This window comes from Ipomoea triloba, chromosome 14, assembly GCF_003576645.1.
Source record: "Ipomoea triloba cultivar NCNSP0323 chromosome 14, ASM357664v1".
In the NCBI taxonomy this organism is placed as follows: Eukaryota; Viridiplantae; Streptophyta; class Magnoliopsida; order Solanales; family Convolvulaceae; genus Ipomoea; species Ipomoea triloba.
In genome coordinates this window covers 7944054-7965404 of record NC_044929.1, presented here as the reverse complement: position 1 = coordinate 7965404, position 21351 = coordinate 7944054, and the positions used below count along the sequence as shown (strand labels likewise).

Genomic DNA, 21351 nt, shown 5'->3' with positions numbered 1-21351 from the left:
CTTTATAATATTTTAGCATTAATTATTTATTATTATATAATAATTATTTATTTTTAAAGTTTAGTAATCAATAAGTTAAATAAATATTTTATGTAGTTAATAATTTTAAGTTTGAGTCCAACAAACTTGTAGCCCAATTCTTTATTATGATTTAAGTATTATTTTTAGTCCAAAAACGTCTTAGCCCATTTCTTTGGTTGTCTAATAAGTTTGGCCCAATATATATAATAACCTAGCCTACTAAATAAACAAAAAAATGAATTCAAATATTTGGATGTTCCTTGTGCAGCAGCTCACGTACGAGGACATGCGAAGACTCTGTCGCTTCATCAACGGCACTCGCGACTCATCGGAATTCTGGAGAAAATATCATCGATCAACAGGGGAAACGGATGGCAAAGATAATTTTCAGCACTTGAGTCTATTTTTGGGAGGTTCATATTAATTTTCAAATTAATTATTTTCCTCAATTTAAGAGTTTTTTGTTGGGATTAGAAGTGTATAAATAGCAGTGAGTTCTTGTTGTTGAGGAATCAGACTAGCTGTGCATAATTTGATAGTTTCTCCAGTTTACAAGTTTTTATTTTTCTGTTAAAATTTTCTAGTTCATGGCCCTGCGAGACTAATTCTCTAAACTTGGTCAAGGTTACATGAACCCTGGATCAATTTGTACTGTGAGATTGAATTAATTCTTTATATTGAATTCATCTTTATTTGAGTAATTGATATTTCTCTGTGTTTTTATTTTATATGATTGTTCCAGTTAATTGCTAGGAGGCCTACTAGTTTAATTACTTGAACAGTGTAGCAACTGGAATTTATTAATATGGCATTAGTATTAATTTAGTCCTAGGAGGAATATTAATATGAATTAAACATAGCCGCATGTGTTTATGTTATTCAGTTTCGTTGATTTTCTCATTTTAATGTTGCTATCAAATTAAATATACGTGCTTGTCTTGTGTTATTTGATAGTTAGGGGTAGTTGATACCGCTTGTGTTTGATTACCTATGACTAAGGAAAATCGGAAATTAATTCCACAATGAATACTCAATTGTTATGAATTAACCATGAATCTATGATCAGTTACTAAAATCCAGTGGTGAATGTTTTCTTAGACCAAGTATTAAAAGTTCAATTGATTTCTTTCGTAAACTTTGGCTTGATTATCATCTTTTCTAATCTTAATTATTTATTTATTCATTTACTTATTTTGAATGTTAATTTCATACCGAACCCTCCTCTTTAATTTGAACTCATAAATCAAACTAGTTACTCCTCGTGGGAACGATCCTTACTCTCACTACTACGTTTTTAAGGTTTAATTTGGGAGCCAACGACAGCTCGCCAAATTTTGGCGCCGTTGCCGGGGAGCTTTTCTAGTTTATTTTTGTGTTTATTCGTTTGCTTATTTATTCATTTATTCTTCTTCGTCATTTGTCAAAAAAAAATTAATAAATTTTTGGTGTCTTCATTACTTTGTCTAATTTCTGCAATATCTTTTATGGTTTATGCCTATAACTTGATTTGCTAATCGAGAAATATTGCCATACGATCCAGAAATTGAAAGAACTCTACGCATGTTAAGAAAACAATCTCGTAGGAAATTGGAGTTTAGTGCACTGGCTACTGATTCCCCATCTTCCTCCCATTCTGATTTGGAAGAAAAACCCATGGCTCAAAATCGGACTTTAAAAGAGCTTGGAGCTCCAAATTTAGATCAACAGCCTTTATGCATTACGTTTCCTGCTTTAGATGGTAATGTACAATTTGAATTAAAATCTGGGTTAATTCATCTTTTGCCTTCTTTTCATGGACTTGCAGGTGAAGATCCTCATAAACACTTAAAAGAATTTCATGTGGTATGTTCAAGTATGAAACCCACGGGGGTTACTGAAGAACAAATCAAGTTGAGAGCCTTTCCTTTTTCTTTGAAGGATTCAGCAAAGGACTGGCTATATTATCTACCTTTCGGGAGCATCACCACATGGAATGACTTGAAGACGGTGTTCCTTGAAAAATACTTTCCAGCTTCAAAGGCAGCCAACATCAGAAAAGAAATATGTGGTATAAGGCAACACAATGGAGAATCATTATATGAATATTGGGAGCGTTTTAAGAAGCTTTGTGCGAGTTGCCCTCATTACCAAATCACTGAACAATTGCTCATTAAGTACTTTTATGAAGGACTCTTTCCAACTGATAGAAGCATGATTGATGCTGCAAGTGGAGGTGCTTTAGTTGATAAGACACCGGATGCTGCAAAGAATCTAATTGCAAACATGGCTGCAAATTCTCAACAATTTGGCAATAGACTTGTCCAACCGTCCAAGCAAGTGAATGAGGTAAGTATTTCCAATCTTGAACAACAAGTGGCTGGTTTAACTACTCTTGTTCGTCAATTAGTTGTAGGAAATATGCAAACTGTGAAGGCTTGTGGAATTTGCTCGGTAGTTAGGCACCAAACTGATACTTGCCCAACTCTTAAAGAAGAACCTATTGAACATGTCAACATGGCTGGAGGTTTTCCTGGACAACCTCAAGGTAAGTATGATCCATTTTCTAATACATATAATCCTGGTTTGAGGGATCACCCAAACCTTAGTTATGGAAACTCACAAGGGAACCGGGTTGTTCAGAACCGTTGTAATTTTCAGCAGTATAGACCACCATTTCCTCCAAGTCAACAACCGGCCCAAAGCACTAACTTAGGTATGAATCTTGAAAATATTGTTAAATCTCTTGCTACTAATACTTTACAGTTCCAACAAGAAACACAACAATTCCAACAAGAGACAATGTCAAGTATTCAAGAAACAAGGGCTAGTATTCAGAACTTGGAAAGACAGGTGGGTCAACTGGCAACTGCAGTCAACAGGTTGGAGGCACAAAACTCTAGAAACTTACCATCTCAAACAGTCGTTAATCCTAAAGAGAATGTAAGTGCAATTAGCGTGACAGGTATGTCGCTGGAAAGGAATGTTGATTCGGAAAATGAAACAAGTGTGGGGGACATTGCCAACAATAACGAGAAGTCTCAAGGTAAGTTTTCCTCTTTTTCTGATTACAAACCAGTACCCCCATTTCCTCAAGCTCTTTTAGAAACAAGAAAAACAAAGTCAAATAATGATTTATATGAGACATTTCGTGAATATGAGGGTAATAATTCATTGTTAGATTCTATTAAAAACTACCTCGTTATGCAAAGTTTCTGAAAGAGTTATGCACTATAAAAAAGAAACAAAATGAAGGAAAAGTTGAGGAAGTGAAAGTGCAAGAGAAAGTCTTTCTGGCTAGTCAAAACAAGCTTCCTGAAAAGTGCAAAGATCCAGGTATGTTTACTATTCCATGCATGATAAGTGGTGTGAAATTTGAAAAAGCCATGTTAGATTTAGGAGCTTCTATCAATGTCATGCCATATTCTGTTTATACTTCTTTAAATCTTGGACCCCTGAAGAAAACTTGTGTAGTAATTCAATTGGCTGATGGATCAACTACATATCCTAGGTGTGTGATTGAGGATGTGCTTGTTGAAGTTAATAATTTGGTTTTTCCTGCTTATTTTTATGTGGAAAATAATAATAAAATTCCTCATATTTTGTTAGGAAGGCCATTCTTAAAAACTGCAAAAACTTAAATTGATATTCATAGTGGTATGCTTACTATGGAGTTTAATGGTGAATTTGTGAGTTTTAATATTTATGATACCATAAAATCTCCTAGTTGTGATAATTTTGCAATTTTTGTTGATTCTTTGAAGGTTGTTAAATTCGATGAGATTGCATCTAATGAGAATAAAGATGAAAAAATTAATAAATCATTTTTGAGTACTAATTTGCAGGAAGGTACTGTTTCTTTGAATAATAATAATCGTCAAAGGTACTCAAAAAGACGATGGAAATTTAAAGAATTGTTTAAGCAATAAGTCGAGCCAACGACGATAAACAAAGGCGCTACTTGGGAGGCAACCCAAGGTGATTTTGTTCCATTCTTTTTCTTTTATTCACTATTCTTATTTAATTTCCTTTATTTCTTCTATGCATTTTATTCAACATTGGGGACAATGTTGATAATAAGTGTGGGGGAGGGAATTTAGTTTTATTTGTTTGTTTTTGTTATGTCAAAATTTTAAAAAAATATTTTATTGCTATTTTATGCAAATTAAGTATTATTATTATTATTATTGAAAAAAATATTATATTTACTTTCTTGAAATTCATAACATGATTGAATAGATAGTTTGGCAAGTTGTGATTAGTTTGTTAGCATTATATTTCTTGTTTGATATGTAGTGGCTAGATTAAGTAAGCAATAAACCTGTGAGACTTTGAGCCATTGACTGACACTTCGGTCTTATTTTCCTTATATTGTGTGATTTCTTCCATAATTTTGTTTCTCTAGAACTTGCCTTGATTCTCTGTTAAAGCTAATTTGACCATGCATGATTCAAGTGTGATTAAGGCCATTATTTGATTTTGAGCCTCACTAGCCAAATAACCGATTTGTCCTATGATTTATTTTCCTTTGTTAACCCACTTTGAGCTTTTTGACCTTTTCTTTTCTTTATTTGAACCACATTACAAGCCTTTTATACCATAAATTAATGCCTAGACCCAGTTGAATAACTAGTGGAGCAAATTTTTCTACGTGGTTTGTGAAGAAAATGTGTGGGGGAGATCACTTGTTTTTGTTAATAAGATTGAGAGTGAGGTGGGTTGTCTCTCGTTATTGGCAATTTGTTTTTGGCCTTTTAAAACAAAGAAAGTGAAAGCAATTCTTGTTCAAAAAAACAAAGAAAGTAAAGGGAATTCTTGTTCAAAAAAAAAAAAAAAAGAAAGTGAAGGCAGTTCATGATTCCAAAAAAAAAAAAGTAAGAAAGATTGGAAAAATGAATAAAAAAAATGAAGAGTATATGTTTGGAAAATGGAAAAAATGTTGCTGAAAATTTATGGAAAAATGAGAAAGAATTAGCAATTAGTTTTGAGTTTGAAGTTACTTTTGAATAAATGGAGTAAGAGAAAATTCTTGTAATATTGAGAAAAATTATTTGTTTTTGAGAATGATACTCATGTCGAAGCATCAATAGAAAGTGTTTTTGAATGGGAATTGAGGGTGTTGGATTCTTTGTATTTATTTGCTCCTCTAGTTTGAAAGCTTTTTGAGCTACTTTCCTAAATATTCCCTACCTTAGCCCTAACCCCATTACAAGCTATGAAAAGTCCTTATGATTTGTGTCATGCATGGCTCTTGTAGTGGTGATTGAGAAGATATGCAAGCCTATGGTAGAGCAATTTTATAGGAATGAACTTGAGTGGAATTAATTTATACCCATCAAACACTTGAGCGTTATGACTGATGTTCCTGTGAGGGCTTACTTATTTAGTTCTCTCCATATTTTGAACTCGGGTGCTAACTTATTAATTGAAGGGTGCTTCAGATTGTTGTTCATGATGTGTTATGCATTTTGGGAATTTTATTTAAATTTATTTAGCAAATAATAATTTTTGCTTGGGGACAAGCAAATGTTTTAGTGTGGGGGAATTTGATAGACATATTTTATATCTTTATTTTATGTACATCTTTATAATATTTTAGCATTAATTATTTATTATTATATAATAATTATTTATTTTTAAAGTTTAGTAATCAATAAGTTAAATAAATATTTTATGTAGTTAATAATTTTAAGTTTGAGTCCAACAAACTTGTAGCCCAATTCTTTATTATGATTTAAGTATTATTTTTAGTCCAAAAACATCTTAGCCCATTCCTTTGGTTGTCTAATAAGTTTGGCCCAATATATATAATAACCTAGCCTACTAAATAAACAAAAAAATGAATTCAAATATTTGGATGTTCCTTGTGCAGCAGCTCACGTACGAAGACATGCGAAGACTCTGTCGCTTCATCAACGGCACTCGCGACTCATCGGAATTCTGGAGAAAATATCATCGGTCAACAGGGGAAACGGATGGCAAAGATAATTTTCACCATTTGAGTCTATTTTTGAGAGGTTCATATTAATTTTCAAATTAATTATTTTCCTCAATTTAAGATTTTTTTGTTGGGATTAGAAGTGTATAAATAGCAGTGAGTTCTTGTTGTTGAGGAATCAGACTAGCTGTGCATAATTTGATAGTTTCTCCAGTTTACAAGTTTATATNGACTAGCTGTGCATAATTTGATAGTTTCTCCAGTTTACAAGTTTATATTTTTCTGTTAAAATTTTCTGGTTCATGGCCCTGCGAGGCTAATTCTCTAAACTTGCTCAAGGTTACATGAACCCTGGATCAATTTGTACTGTGAGATTGAATTAATTCTTTATATTGAATTCATCTTCATTTGAGTAATTGATATTTCTTTGTGTTTTTATTTTATATGATTGTTCCAGTTAATTGCTAGGAGGCCTACTAGTTTAATTACTTGAACAGTTTATTGCTAGATTAGTTAGCGATTCGTTCAATTGGTTTTCTAATCTGTGTAGCAACTGGAATTTATTAATATGGCATTAGTATTAATTTAGTCCTAGGAGGAATATTAATATTAATTAAACATAGCCGTATGTGTTTATGTTATTCAGTTTCGTTGATTTACTCATTTTAATGTTGCTATCAAATTAAATATAAGTGCTTGTCTTGTGTTATTTGATAGTTAGGGATAGTTGATACCGCTTGTGTTTGATTACCTATGGCTAAGGAAAATCGGAAATTAATTCCACAATGAATACTCAATTGTTATGAATTAACCATGAATCTATGATCAGTTACTAAAATCCAGTGGTGAATGTTTTCTTAGACCAAGTATTAAAAGTTCAATTGATTTCTTTCGTAAACTTTGGCTTGATTATCATATTTTCTATTCTTATTTATTTATTTATTCATTTACTTATTTTGAATGTTAATTTCATACCGAACCCTCCTCTTTAATTTGAACTCATAAATCAAACTAGTTACTCCTCGTGGGAACGATCCTTACTCTCACTACTACGTTTTTAAGGTTTAATTTGGGAGCCAACGACAGCTCGCCACACAAGAAATTTCTCTATTATTACTATAACATCTTCCGCTAAGCCTTCAGGATACCACGTGGTTCTGTCAGCTAAACGTAGAGTCAGCCTCGTCGGTTTCAAACATGGTAAGTTCAATTTTTCAAAAAGATTTGAAGACATGACATTAATAGAAGCACCAAGATCAGCAAGAGCGTTTCTAGGTTCCTAATTCTGTATAGAACAAGGAATCAACAAAGCTCTAGGGTCACCCTTCTTTCTGGGGTATCCCTCAGTCAAACAAGCCGAAGATTCTTGGCTTAAACATGTAAAATTATCACAAATTTCATTCTGAAATAACTCACGGCATTCTTTGTTATTGAAAAATTTTCGGATAAAAGCATTAATTGTACCTTCTCGAGCCGTTTCTTTCTCTTTTGAACTTTTTATGTTGTCTTGTGGTAGCNGACTAGCTGTGCATAATTTGATAGTTTCTCCAGTTTACAAGTTTATATTTTTCTGTTAAAATTTTCTGGTTCATGGCCCTGCGAGGCTAATTCTCTAAACTTGCTCAAGGTTACATGAACCCTGGATCAATTTGTACTGTGAGATTGAATTAATTCTTTATATTGAATTCATCTTCATTTGAGTAATTGATATTTCTTTGTGTTTTTATTTTATATGATTGTTCCAGTTAATTGCTAGGAGGCCTACTAGTTTAATTACTTGAACAGTTTATTGCTAGATTAGTTAGCGATTCGTTCAATTGGTTTTCTAATCTGTGTAGCAACTGGAATTTATTAATATGGCATTAGTATTAATTTAGTCCTAGGAGGAATATTAATATTAATTAAACATAGCCGTATGTGTTTATGTTATTCAGTTTCGTTGATTTACTCATTTTAATGTTGCTATCAAATTAAATATAAGTGCTTGTCTTGTGTTATTTGATAGTTAGGGATAGTTGATACCGCTTGTGTTTGATTACCTATGGCTAAGGAAAATCGGAAATTAATTCCACAATGAATACTCAATTGTTATGAATTAACCATGAATCTATGATCAGTTACTAAAATCCAGTGGTGAATGTTTTCTTAGACCAAGTATTAAAAGTTCAATTGATTTCTTTCGTAAACTTTGGCTTGATTATCATATTTTCTATTCTTATTTATTTATTTATTCATTTACTTATTTTGAATGTTAATTTCATACCGAACCCTCCTCTTTAATTTGAACTCATAAATCAAACTAGTTACTCCTCGTGGGAACGATCCTTACTCTCACTACTACGTTTTTAAGGTTTAATTTGGGAGCCAACGACAGCTCGCCACACAAGAAATTTCTCTATTATTACTATAACATCTTCCGCTAAGCCTTCAGGATACCACGTGGTTCTGTCAGCTAAACGTAGAGTCAGCCTCGTCGGTTTCAAACATGGTAAGTTCAATTTTTCAAAAAGATTTGAAGACATGACATTAATAGAAGCACCAAGATCAGCAAGAGCGTTTCTAGGTTCCTAATTCTGTATAGAACAAGGAATCAACAAAGCTCTAGGGTCACCCTTCTTTCTGGGGTATCCCTCAGTCAAACAAGCCGAAGATTCTTGGCTTAAACATGTAAAATTATCACAAATTTCATTCTGAAATAACTCACGGCATTCTTTGTTATTGAAAAATTTTCGGATAAAAGCATTAATTGTACCTTCTCGAGCCGTTTCTTTCTCTTTTGAACCATTAATTGTACCTTCTCGAGCCGTTTCTTTCTCTTTTGAACTTTTAATTGTACCTTCTCGAGCCGTTTCTTTCTCTTTTGAACTTTTTATGTTGTCTTGTGGTAGCTCCTTTTCTTTCGGGCATTCTTCCAAAGTGGTTTTCTCCTTGTGTTCCTTCATTGATATGGTGCATGAACCGCTCGCATTCTTCAATTCTAGATTGGGACTACAAGAGGTAGTCTTGTTTCTTTGGTCATCTACCTAACATTGACATTTTCCACAGATGGCATCCATCGGATCACATTTCACATGTGTTTCTTCTTTTGCATCAATGGCGTTGACTCTCTCTTTCGGATTGTTTTCAGTGTTACTCGGGAGTTGTCCGTAGTGTCGGTCTGACATCATGTTAAACATCTGAGAAATTTGATTCTCAATTGTTTTATGTGTGGCTTTAGACTCTTGTCGAAGACTAGAAATTTCTTGTCTAATCTCTTGAGTAATCTCTTGTTTCAGATTTGCCGGATTATTTTTGAGTTACATGATCGTCCTTGTAAGTCTTTCATCTACTTCACGGATGTCATCCCTCCTTTGTTGAGTAAAGTCAAGTTGAGATTTGTATTGTGGCCTGAACTGGGTCATTTGATTTCCATTTCCTTGGTTTTGATTGTACATTAGTCTGTTCTTGTCATTCTGTCCATATGCAGGCTTGTTTCCATAGTTGTATTGTCCTCGCGCTTGATATCCATCATTGTTGCTATTGTTCCAACCCTCTTCTTGTTTCCAATTGTTGTTTGATCTTTGGTTTTGTCCATAAGCATTGAAGTTGGAGTTCATTTGGTAATCTACCACCTCAACTTGTTCAGATGCAGACGGAGAAGTGCAAATATTGGTGTCATGAGGTCCTCCACAGATATTACAATAAAGTGCCAATGCCATGCAAGGCTTGGGCTTTCCTTCCATTTTTTTCTACCATAGCCTATAGCTTTTTGATTTCGTGGTTCATTGCTTCTATTTTGCCCTCACTCGCCACTCGATTATCAACTTCATAAATTCCTCCATGATCTCCTCTTCGGTCATACCAACAGGATGTGTTCTTAGATATTCTCTCGATTAGTTCTTCAGCTTCTTGCAAAGCTAGGGAGACAAAAGGCACCGCTGGAGGATGAGTCAAGCAACATTTTTCCTTCATCTGTCAACCCTCCATAGAATGAGCTAATCATGTCCCATGGGTGCATCAGATCTTGTGGGCATTGCCTTTTAAGAACTTTAAATCTTCGCCAAGCCTCTCCCAAACTTTCAAGTCTTCCTTGTTTGAATTCTTGTATCAATCTTCTAATCCTCATAGTTTTTGTAATGGGAAAGAACTTGTTCATGAATTCACGATACAACTGTTGCCACGTTCTGAAATGATTGTCGTCTTGGCTTTCCAACCATCGTGCTGCCTCTCCTATAACTGAAAATGGGAATAATTTGAGTCGAACTATTTCCTCGCTAACGCCTTCTTGTTTGTACATCCCACATGCTCGTATAAACCTTGTGATGTGTGCGTTGGGATCTTCAGATGGTAATCCCGAATACTGATTGTTCTGAACTAGTGTGAGAATAGTTGGATGCACGTGAAAGTTGACATTCTCCATTGGAGGTACATAGATCGAGTTGGGCATCTAAAAATCCGGAGTCATGTAATCTGCAATTGATCTTTGTGGTTCTTGAGGATTTCCATAATATTCTTCTTCACGAATGTTCTCTTCATTGTTTGCTCTGTTAGCTTGTGGTTCTTCAATGATTGGTTCCTCATGGTTAATCGGTACTTGTGGATTAATTGGAACTGGGGGTGGATTTGGTACGGTTGTGCCTCTTCCTTGTGGATTTCTTGTTGCGCTTGATGAAGCCATTAGTGATCCTTGGGTATTTTTCCTTCTAGTTGCTCTATTAATTTCAGGAATGTAGGGTAGTAAACCTTGATTTCCTTTTGCTCGCGTGTGCATTCACCTAGTAAAATTATCAATGAAACAAAAATTTACACTATTGACTAGAAGTAGTCAATTGGGTTAGTAGCAAAGACAAGTAAAAATAAAACAAAATTAAGTGGAATGGATTAACATTACTCAAATCTAGCATTCATGCAATCAAAGTAAACAAAAACATATGACAACCTATTGCCCTCCCCGGCAACGACGCCATTTTTTTTTTGAAAAAGCAGTATTGTGTAGGGGTTGATTCGTCAAAAGATATTTATATGTTAAAACGGAAAGTCTGTGACTCCCCGAGTGTCGGTCTTGAAGGAGGGACGTGGAGGTGTGTCAAACGTTCGGGACTTTACTTGATTGGGTCATGCATAGGATTTGAGTGTGATGAATGGTGATTTGTGAGTGAGAGTAGTTCATTTGTTTGGTTTGAGTGCAAGAGAGTAGTAAAGTAAAAGTGATTTTATGAATATGTAAAAGGGGTAGGGATTGGATAGTGTTCATGGATATTGTATCGTGGAGTGTCTAAGGTCATGGATTAGGATTGCTAGGATATTGTCTATTCAAGAGTGTGTTGTCTTAGTCCTTTTCCACCTTTGTGTACTAAGGCTTCTTTGACTTAGGAGTGCCTTCAAACATCCAAAGTTCTAAGAGAAATTTCATCAAACACTTAAGCTACACACTATCCTACTATTTTTAAGAAGTCCATAGGAACTATGATTGTGTCAAGCTTCAAATCCTAACTCTAATCAAAGAAATGAAAGAGTCAAGAACTCAATCTCTCATTTAGATTGGCCAAATCCAAACAAGATCTCATCAAAACAACAATCAATAGACAAGAATAGATAATCCATCAACACAAACTCATAGATCCAAGATATAGAAATAAGATCATCACACAAGCAATATTCAATCACACAATCCAAATCCCAAGACTAAACTAGCTACTCATAGTATGAAATGCAAACAAAAGCTAATTTAATCCAAGAACAAGATAGCTAAAATTATAGAAATGAAATAGAGATCACCTAGAGAGAAGAAGATCTTCAATCCAAGCTTGTTGTCTTGCTACAATGGAGATTGATCTAATCTAAAAAACTAAGAAAAATGGAGAAAGTTCTCCAAAGGAAGAACTAAGAAAAAGAAAACTAATTTTTCTGGGAACCTCCTCTGAAAATTCATCAAAGGGGTTTAAATAGTCTCCGAAATGACAACCCTAGCTGAAATTCGCGCATCACCGTCTCCACGCCTCTCACACGCGTGTGAGCGTGCGTGGGAAGCTACTGGAAAGTTTTCACGCATGCTCACACGAGTGTGGCCCTCCAGTTTGGTCCTCCGGGGCTCCGCTCTTGCCTGGTTTGCTCTTTAAGCTCATCTTTTGGTCCTATTTGCTCCCGGGGCTCCTGTTTTACTTCTTTTAAGCTAAAAGTAGCTTCTACGCATCAGTTAGTGATTTTCAAGCATTTACGCACATAATTTACCAAGTAAGGATGCTATAGACGCGATAAAACACCCTAAAATGTGCCTGAAATAAGGGTATCTCGGAGTCTTATCATCTCACGAGTCCAACTCATCTACATCTCCGCCCTCCATCCGAAAGGATAAGGTACGAGAGGAGTGGTAGGCAATGTGTTCGATAAAATGCCTCAACCGAATGAGGATTGAGAGTCCAAGTGTGACGTCAAACTCATTTCCACATTCCCTTTGGATAATCAATCATTTGGACTAACTAAGTCACACACCTCCTTGTTCTTTTCAGTTTGTTTTGTTTAAATACACCGTTGCAACCCCCAAATCTATGACCCAAGTGTTCCTTAGTAATCCTTGCAACTCTTGTCTTTTAACCTCCTAAATGCCAACACTAATTCGCTCCAATTTGTCATCCTTGAGAGACACGACACTCGGGGAGTCTTGACTATTCGTTTTAACACCTTCCATACCACATTCACTCACCACATACCCACAGCTTGTCAATCATATTTTCTTTAAACCCTTAGATCCAACATTTTTAACCCAATCTTTTAACCCAAAGTTCAGCACAAAATAAAATCCAAGTGTGTTCTTGAAATTTTGAAGACAAAATATTAGCCACAACCCTCTTTTGTAACCTAGGGTTTCGTGTATGTATATAAACTACAGTACCATACCCTTCTCATTCTCTTCATTCCTTCTGGTTGTTTTCCTTGCATGAGCAGTGTTAGTAGCATAGGCATAAGTTTAGGGTCAAGCATCACAGTAAGCTTCCTTCTCTCTTTCTTCTTCTCTCTTTATTTATTCTCCATAGCTTCTCACCGTATGTTTATATGTGTGTGTATGTTGTTGTTTGGGTTGCTTGAGTTTTGGGGTCTTAGGAGGTGGTGAAGGAGGAGATCTAGCTTGAGGAATAGAAAGAGAGAACCCTTGTGGTTAAGGCTAGCTCTAAGGTAAGGAATATGATGTCAAAACCTATTTATTTTGCTCTATTTAAATGTGTTGCCTACTATATGTTCATACGCTTTTCTTGGCTTCAAAAATATTTTTATATGGTGCTTTGTATGTATATTTGGGCTAAAAATTTGTTATAAGCTTTGTATTTATGTTATATGGTTTTCTGTGGGAGCTTGATGGTATGTTAATGTGTTTGAGATGAGATTTTGGTGTTGTTTTGCTTTGTTTGGTGGTTGTCTGTAATGCATGCTGGGACTGTAGCGTGATCGCAGGGCAGTTCCGTATTACACACGGAACTGCAAGTTCCGTGACAGTGTCACGTGTGTACCACGGAACTTAGTCACAGAATTGTAAGTTCTATGACATAGTTCCATGGTGGCACACTTGTCTGGGCGTGGTCTTGTGCATGTGAAGTCTGGGCTTGAATCTATTATACTTAGAATCTGGTTGCTTACATTTCCTTGTGTTTTTATTATACATTATACTTAGAAAATGGCTTATTTTGTTTAAAGTTAGGTTTCAACCCTTAACCTCTTAGTTAATAAGCAAAGGCCTTTCTAATTAAGTTATTCTAATTCTTAATTTGATAAACCTAGCATCTATATTTGAATATATATATATATATATAACATGAAAACCTATGTACAATAAATTATATTAAATTATACTATTTTGGGGAATGATTTATATTTTGAGAAATTATATTATATACTTGAATATTATTATGTACATATATATATGTATTTTGGGTAGTATATGCTTTGAAAATCTATATACTATGGAATTGTGTGAGTATTGTCCTTTTCTCTTTATTGTTTTACTTTTCTTTTAGATGCCTCGTGATATTTGTGTTACAGATTTTATGTGAGATGGAGACGCTATGTTTGAGAAAATCATATTTTGAAAATGATTTATATACATATATGATTTGGAAACATTTTCTTTCTAAAAAAATATGTGAGTATTTTATTATTTTGGGGTTACCTTTGGGAAGGGTATTTTTATAGCCTACGTGCATAATGTATTGAAAAACATTTACTTTATTTTTGAGGGTATTATTATTATAAAAATGTATTTTGGATGATTATGTTACAAAAATATTATTTAGGGAGGGTATATGTGAAATATTTTACTTTGGAAGAAATAACTATAAAAATGTACGTATTTTAGAGGACTTGTACTTGGGATTTGGGTTGCGGTCCTATCATTGTGAATTGTATCTGGTAGAAAACATCATAGATACTTGATGTGAGAGATGAGTATGGTGAGCTCTGTCTCTACCTAGGGCTGTGGTCCTATTTTGAGATATATTCGGTAGAAAACATCCTAGATATCTATGAGTGAATGGTAACATGGTAAAAAACATCTTGAGTTGCTAAGGGCTGGTTTTCTACTCTTTTAGGCTTGGAATCCTACTAGGGGAGTAGGGGGTGTGCACACTTAAGGGAGTGTTTCGTAGGGAATTAATGTTCATTGGGACTTCGCTATAGTGATGATCCTGCCCCTACTAGGGATGGCAATGTGCCCCGTCCCGTTTGAAAAGGGGACGAGGATGGAGAAAATTTTCAGGGATCGGGAAATTTTTTCAATTCCCCGCTGGGGTCAGCGATACACCTCCCCGCCCCGCCCCGTCCCTGAATAATTATTATAATTAAAAATCGTAAAAAATTATACATACATATATATATATATATATATATATATATATATATATATATATATATATATATATATATATATATATATATATATATATATATATATATATATATATAAATTTTTTAAAATTGAAATCATAATTTTTAAAATTAAAATTACACTTGTTGTAGATCTTCAAATCTTGATCGTCCATTTTGAATCTTGAAATAATTTGCCAACTTGTTCTGAAGCTCTCCATGGTCTTTGCCAGATGAATTTGAAATTTGGCCTATGTCATTATTCCTCTTGTAAGAAGCCCATTCGTCCAATTGCAATTTCTTCTTCTGATTGTCAAGTTGATCTCTCCAAAATATTTTCTCCGGTGACTCTTGCTTGACCATAAATTATATCACCGAAAAATTCACCGATACCTCCAAGTTGGTCTTCACTTGCTTAATTCGAAATTTGCCTCCAAAAATTAATTTTGGATTTTCGAATTTTTATCCCAAAATTAAATTTAATTTCTCAGTCCAAAAATTTAATTTTGGATAGAATTTTAGTTACCAAAAATTAAATTTTCACTTAGGAATTTTATCTCCAAGATTTGGATTTTTCATTTGCATTTTCGCTAATTTTGCTCCCAGGGACGTCAACTTCCAGCTATTCCAGTGTGTATTCTGGAAACAGAGTATCATCCTCCTTGCTTAAAACGAATTCCACACAGTAGGACACTGGACATTCTAGTTCATGCTACGTACTCTGACCATTGCTCCATATTAACTCATTGGTTAATATTCTTCTCAAATCTCTTTTATTCTCAGAATGGCCTTAGTAGCATTTTCTCCTTCTTGAATAAATAAATTCAAACTATCTTCACTGTTCAATTTGTCATCCTGAAAGTTGTCCTCCTTCCATCGTTGAGTCATCCTCATATTCTCCAAATAAAATGTTGATCACAGCATATAATTAATAAATAACAATATGCTGATTAAGTCTAATTCTCCTCAATTTCGTATGACTTTGACTTTAGACTTGGACCTTTAGAGATTGTAAACTAGACTCAAAATAAAATAAGGGGACTAATAAAAATTACAATTTGTATCATCAAAACTATTACATTTTATTCGTAACAATTTCCCCCTTTTTGATGATACCAAATCCTATACCCGAACATTTTGGCTTAGTCTTTCAAAAAATGATATTTTTACTTTCTTATTTTATTTGACTAGCCAATTTGATGAGTTTGACAAAAATTGGACCTACGGACTCAATTTTTATTTGTAGACACTTTCTAAACAGCATGCATTTTTATTTGAGGTTCAATTTTCCTAATTTTATCAATTTTCATTTTTCTTCCTCAAATTGCATTAAATAAACTCAAGTGTGTCTAAAAATTATGACTTCTAAAAAACAATATAATGAAATATAATAATCTCCAAAATATCATATATAATATGCGGTCAAAGTTGCATAGTCACGGTCAAAGTCAAAAGTAAGCCCATACGTACATAATGCCATAATCCACAAAGTAAGATAACATTTCATACCATGTCTAACACCATGCTACGTCCTTTGTGAGTCCTAGCCGCTGCCACCACCTTCATTTTCTCCAAACATTTTTCTTTCTCCAAAATACCAAAATGAGAGGGTATTTCACTCTTACCCCTATTTGGTAGCATCCCAAATGTTCTTGATGATAATGTGTTCACCACGTTGCGTCGAACGAATTTCCTTGTTCACCACCATCAATTCTTCCATGTTCTTGGTCAGGGCAACATTAATAGCTTTCACCAATGCTAGTTCTTCTTTTATTGCTGCGGTTTCCACTCCATTGGTGTATAGGCATCTTTAAGTTTGATAATTTCATTTGTCATGTGGCACACAATTCTCTCTGTTTGAAGCTTGTGTTGAATATTCTCACGATGATGTGATCTAGCAAGCTTCTCGGCAGCATCTCTTTCCTTGGCAAGTGCTTCTAACAATTCATTAATGAAATTGTTAAGATAAGATTTTGCAAATGGGTTTACCTCACCAATTTGAGCTTACAACTTTGCAAAATTATCAAGAAAAGCTTGATAATTTATAGCTTTGTTTGTTGAGTGAATTGCCTCCTTCAAATCGTTCAAAGCTCTCAAAATTTGAGCATTTCTAGCACCATCATCATCATTCGAATTTTCTTTAGAAAATCCATTCTGGTCGTCCTGCAACTCGTCCTGTGGGTCGTCCTGTCCGGCAGTCAAGTTTTCATCACTGTTTATGACCTCAATCGGAATGGTATGGGGCTCATCTTCTCTAGATTGGTTCACCTGTTCTGCCACTTCATCACCATCAATTTGGTTTCCTTCATTAGCCCTCAAATCATCACCTTGTTGGGCTTCAAAAGTGTCATGAAAATCTGCCATAAAACTGTCATTCTGGACTGCTTCTTGATCCTCTTCTTGGTCTGCCACTGCCACCTCCATTTCATCATCATTTTCGGCCACTTTATCACCTGCATTTGTTGCTTAAACCTCAACATTTTCAACCTCAATATTCTCTACTCTCTCGGCCACACTTTGTTGCACTTGTTGGTTCTCAACATTTTCCTCAACTCTTTCGGCAACATCACAATTTTCTTCCCCCTCAATGTTATGCTTTTCTACACTCTCATTCTCAAGAATTCCTTCCCCCTCAATTTCATCCTCAACCTCACGGTCACTCCTTTCAACAACACGGTCACCTTCACTCTCATCTTTTCTTCCTTCCTTTCTTCTTTCCCCTCACTAGCATGACTCTCATCATTTTGACACTCCACACGCTCACTTCCTCCAATGTTACCACTCATCTCCTCTAAGGTTTCAATTGCCTCCATTTCTTCTCTAGTAACATTTTCTTTGCTAACCATTTTCTCTTTTGAAGTCCTAACATGCTTAAACACTCTATTCAAAGGAATTTCGTACGTGTGGTCATCTTCATCAATGGGTCTCTTCATGTTCACCCTAAACAAATACTTGCAAGCAAGTATCGGTTTTATCTCACCCATTTTTACTCCCTTCTTTCTCAACAACTCTCCAATCAACAAACCGTAACCCGGTCATAATGCTCTTATGACCGTAACCGTAACCGTAACCGTAACCGACTTACTCACCATGCTCTTAAGCCTATCAAATATGAACTCACTCCAGTCCACCTTGACACCATTAAACACAGCGTGCATAATTCTAGCAATTTGCAAGGTGATTCGGTCAAAACCTCCTAACTTGCTCAACAAACACTTAGCAATTATTTCACCCAACTTTGCAAATTATAACTTAAAATCCTTCCTATAACCAGGGAATTTGGGCTCTTCATCGCCCTCATCCATTCGAACAACACGCCAAAAATCATCCTTATCATAAAAATACCCTTCAAAGCTTGTAACTTCATAAGATAAAGCATATAGGCATTTTATATCACTTTGTTTCACACAAACAGATTTTCCATTTATACGACAAACAATAGCATCATTTTTCAACTTGGCATGTTCAAAGAAATTGCACACGGCATCATCAAAAATACCAAAAAATTGATATTTGCATACCTTCAATAGTTCAGACCTCTCTAGTCCATCAATAATCTCTTGAGCAAGCTGTTTGTCGATGGCCACATTCACCAAGTCGTTGGGTTCGAACAAATGCCCAGTCTCAATCTTCTTAGTAGAAACTGTGGGTGGGGTTCTCTTAGACGTTTTTCAGGTAGTAGGTTCCATTTTTGGGGTTATTTCGGAATGGGTATGAGTAAACACTTGGGTTTGAGAAGTTTTGGAGTTTCGGCTATGGCTTTCTCGTCGAAACAGAGATGAGAAAGGGGATTGTGGTTTTTCAAAATCTGATTTCAACTTTGGGAATCCGAAAAGGTGTCTTTTAATGGGTTTTGGGGGTTCAAAAGACTACTTTACCCTTAATGAAATAGTTGTGGACTTTTTATGCTTGAGGGTAATTCGGTCAAGTCAGATGGTATATGGGTAAAATCGGTAGCTTCAGCTCAAGAATATCCCTGATGAAATAGATCCATGCAAAAATAGATACATGCAAAAATATTTTCGAATAGGGATGAATAATAATAAAAAATATGTGACACGTAACAATCAGATAAAATCAAATAGCAAGTCTCACAAGTAATCATGAGCTAAAAATAATACAAGTTTGAAATAAATGCTAACATGTGACAGGTGTAACTCATAAATTCTTTTAACTTTCTCGAGAGTACATCTGAGTGACAAGTAAGAACTCTAGTTTCTTACAGTTGTTACTCTAGCTACTCTAGTAAAAGTAAAAGATGGTAAAATCTTGACACATATGCTCACCTATCAAAATATATGCAAAGACATAAACTTCATCACATGACTTACAAGACAAGATAAAATAAATGTCAAAGATATCAACAAAGATTTTCTACAGTATATCCACTCAAAGCATGTGAACACTTGAAAATAAACACAAATATGATGGGAAATACGTACCATGCGTCATCTGAAAATTAAAAACACATTATGCACATATTGTACGCACAAATGCATTTCAAAAGAATTAAAGCACAATTTGTGCAAAATTTGCACAAATAAAATCATGCACGCACATAAGTATTTGACAAATAATTACAAATTTAAGCACAAAATCATATAATATGCATTTTTAACACATATACGCATATAGGCACGTAACAAATAAAATTAAGCACATTAAAACATAATTAAATAAAATTGAGCTTAAGGATAGGAAAATGATATTTAGCTCATTTCGATCATGCCCATCTCATGCCTTAAAGTTGCAAATCAAGATTCACACAACGGTTTTGTGAGAATATCGGCAATTTGGTTCTCCGTGGGAATGTGATCGATTATAAAATCCTTCTTTTCGACGTGGTCACGAATAAAATGATGCCGTACGTCGATGTGTTTTGTCTGAGAGTGAAGCACTGGATTTTGAGAAATCGCAATGGCACTAGTATTATCACAGAAAATACTAACGTCCTCGAAATTTATTCCGTAATCTTTCAATTGTTGCTTCATCCACAAAATTTGCGAACAACAATTCCCTACTGCGATATATTCGGCTTCGGCAGTGCTTGTAGCAATGGAGTTTTGTTTCTTGCTAAACCATGAAACTAACCTTCCCCCTAAGAACTGGCACGTTCCGCAGGTGCTTTTACGATCAATTTTGCAACCTGCAAAATCTGCATATGAATATCCGGTTAGTTCAAAATTACATTCTTTTGGATACCATAATCCAACACTGATTGTTCCCTTGAGATAACAAATGATCTTCTTGGTAGCAAGTAGATGACTTTCTTTCGGCTTAGATTGGAATCTAGCACATACACCCACTGAGTAAGATATGTTGGGTCTACTCGCAGTGAGGTATAGCAAAGATCCAATCATTCCTCGATACATCGTTTGATCTGCGTCTTTTCCTTTGTCATCTTTGTCTATTAGTTGTGTTGTGCTCATAGGAATTTTCACTGAGCTTTTTCTTTCCAGTCCAAATTTCTTGATAAGATCTTTTGTGTATTTGGCCTGATTGATAAAGATTCCTTCCCTCAATTGTTTGACTTGTAGTCCAAGGAAGTAGTTCAATTCGCCCATCATGCTCATTTCGAATCTATTCTGCATTAGCTTAGAAAATTTCTCGCACAAGGTTTTATCAGTGCTTCCAAAAATAATATCATCGACATAAATTTGTACTAATAAAATATGATTATTTTCTTGAATTCTGAATAAGGTTTTGTCAACAAGCCCTTTGGTAAAACCACAACTAATTAAGAACGTTGACAGTGTATCATACCAATCTCGGGTGCTTGTTTTAAACCATACAACACCTTCTTTAGTTTATAGACCTTATCAACATTACCTTGTACCTCAAATCTGGGTGGTTGCTCAACATAGACTTCTTCTTCAAGTAAGCCGTTAAGAAATGCACTTTTCACGTCCATTTGATAAATCGTGAAATTCTTGTATGCTGCGTAGGCTAAAAATATTCTTATTGCTTCAAGTCGTGCAACCGGGGCAAACGTTTCATCAAAATCTATTCCTTCTTGTGAATAGCCCTTTGCAACTAGCCTCGCTTTATTCCTAACAATGATTCCATCTTCGTTCACTTTGTTCCTAAACACCCATTTTGTACCTATTACATTGTAATTTTCTGGTCTAGGAACAAGCTCCCATACATCGTTTCTCTTGAATTGATTTAGCTCTTCTTGCATGGCTTCAATCCAGCTTGGATCACTTAGAGCTTCGTCAATTTCCTTTGGCTCGATTTGAGATAGAAAACATGCGAATAGAGTATCTCGTGTTGCGGATCTTGTTTTCACGTCGTCTTGTACTCTTCCAATCACGAGATCTTGAGGGTGATTTCTAAGACATCTTAGATCTGGTTGAAAGTTGTCTTGGGAGTTGGTTGGCGGTGAGGAATTGTTCACGTGTGATGTAGGAGTAGCTTGATTTGTCACATTGCTTTCATTGTTAACCTCCTCATCCTGATTGTCATCCTTAGGGTCATCCTGTTCCTCATCCTGCTCCCTTGCAACTTCATTCGTATTTCTTGTGTTTAGCACGCCTTGATGGCCAATCTTAGAATTATCTAATTCTGGATCACTTAATCCCTAC

At 35.0% G+C, this 21351-nt stretch overlaps 1 protein-coding gene and 1 non-coding gene across 2 annotated transcripts; one reads left to right on the top strand and one right to left on the bottom strand.

Moving 5' to 3' along the window:
* Positions 1-1581: 1581 nt before the first annotated feature.
* On the top strand, positions 1582-3216 carry LOC116003888. Its single transcript, XM_031243829.1, has one exon. It carries the CDS (start codon positions 1582-1584, stop codon positions 3214-3216), a length of 1635 nt encoding a protein of 544 aa, XP_031099689.1.
* On the bottom strand, positions 2047-2153 carry LOC116005384. Its single transcript, XR_004094965.1, has one exon. It is a non-coding gene; the product is annotated as a small nucleolar RNA R71 (small nucleolar RNA).
* Positions 3217-21351: the final 18135 nt, after the last annotated feature.

Excerpts from the sequence above, each read along its gene's own strand:
- LOC116003888 (XM_031243829.1), top strand. The coding sequence starts at position 1,582 with ATGTTAAGAAAACAATCTCGTAGGAAATTGGAGTTTAGTGCACTGGCT.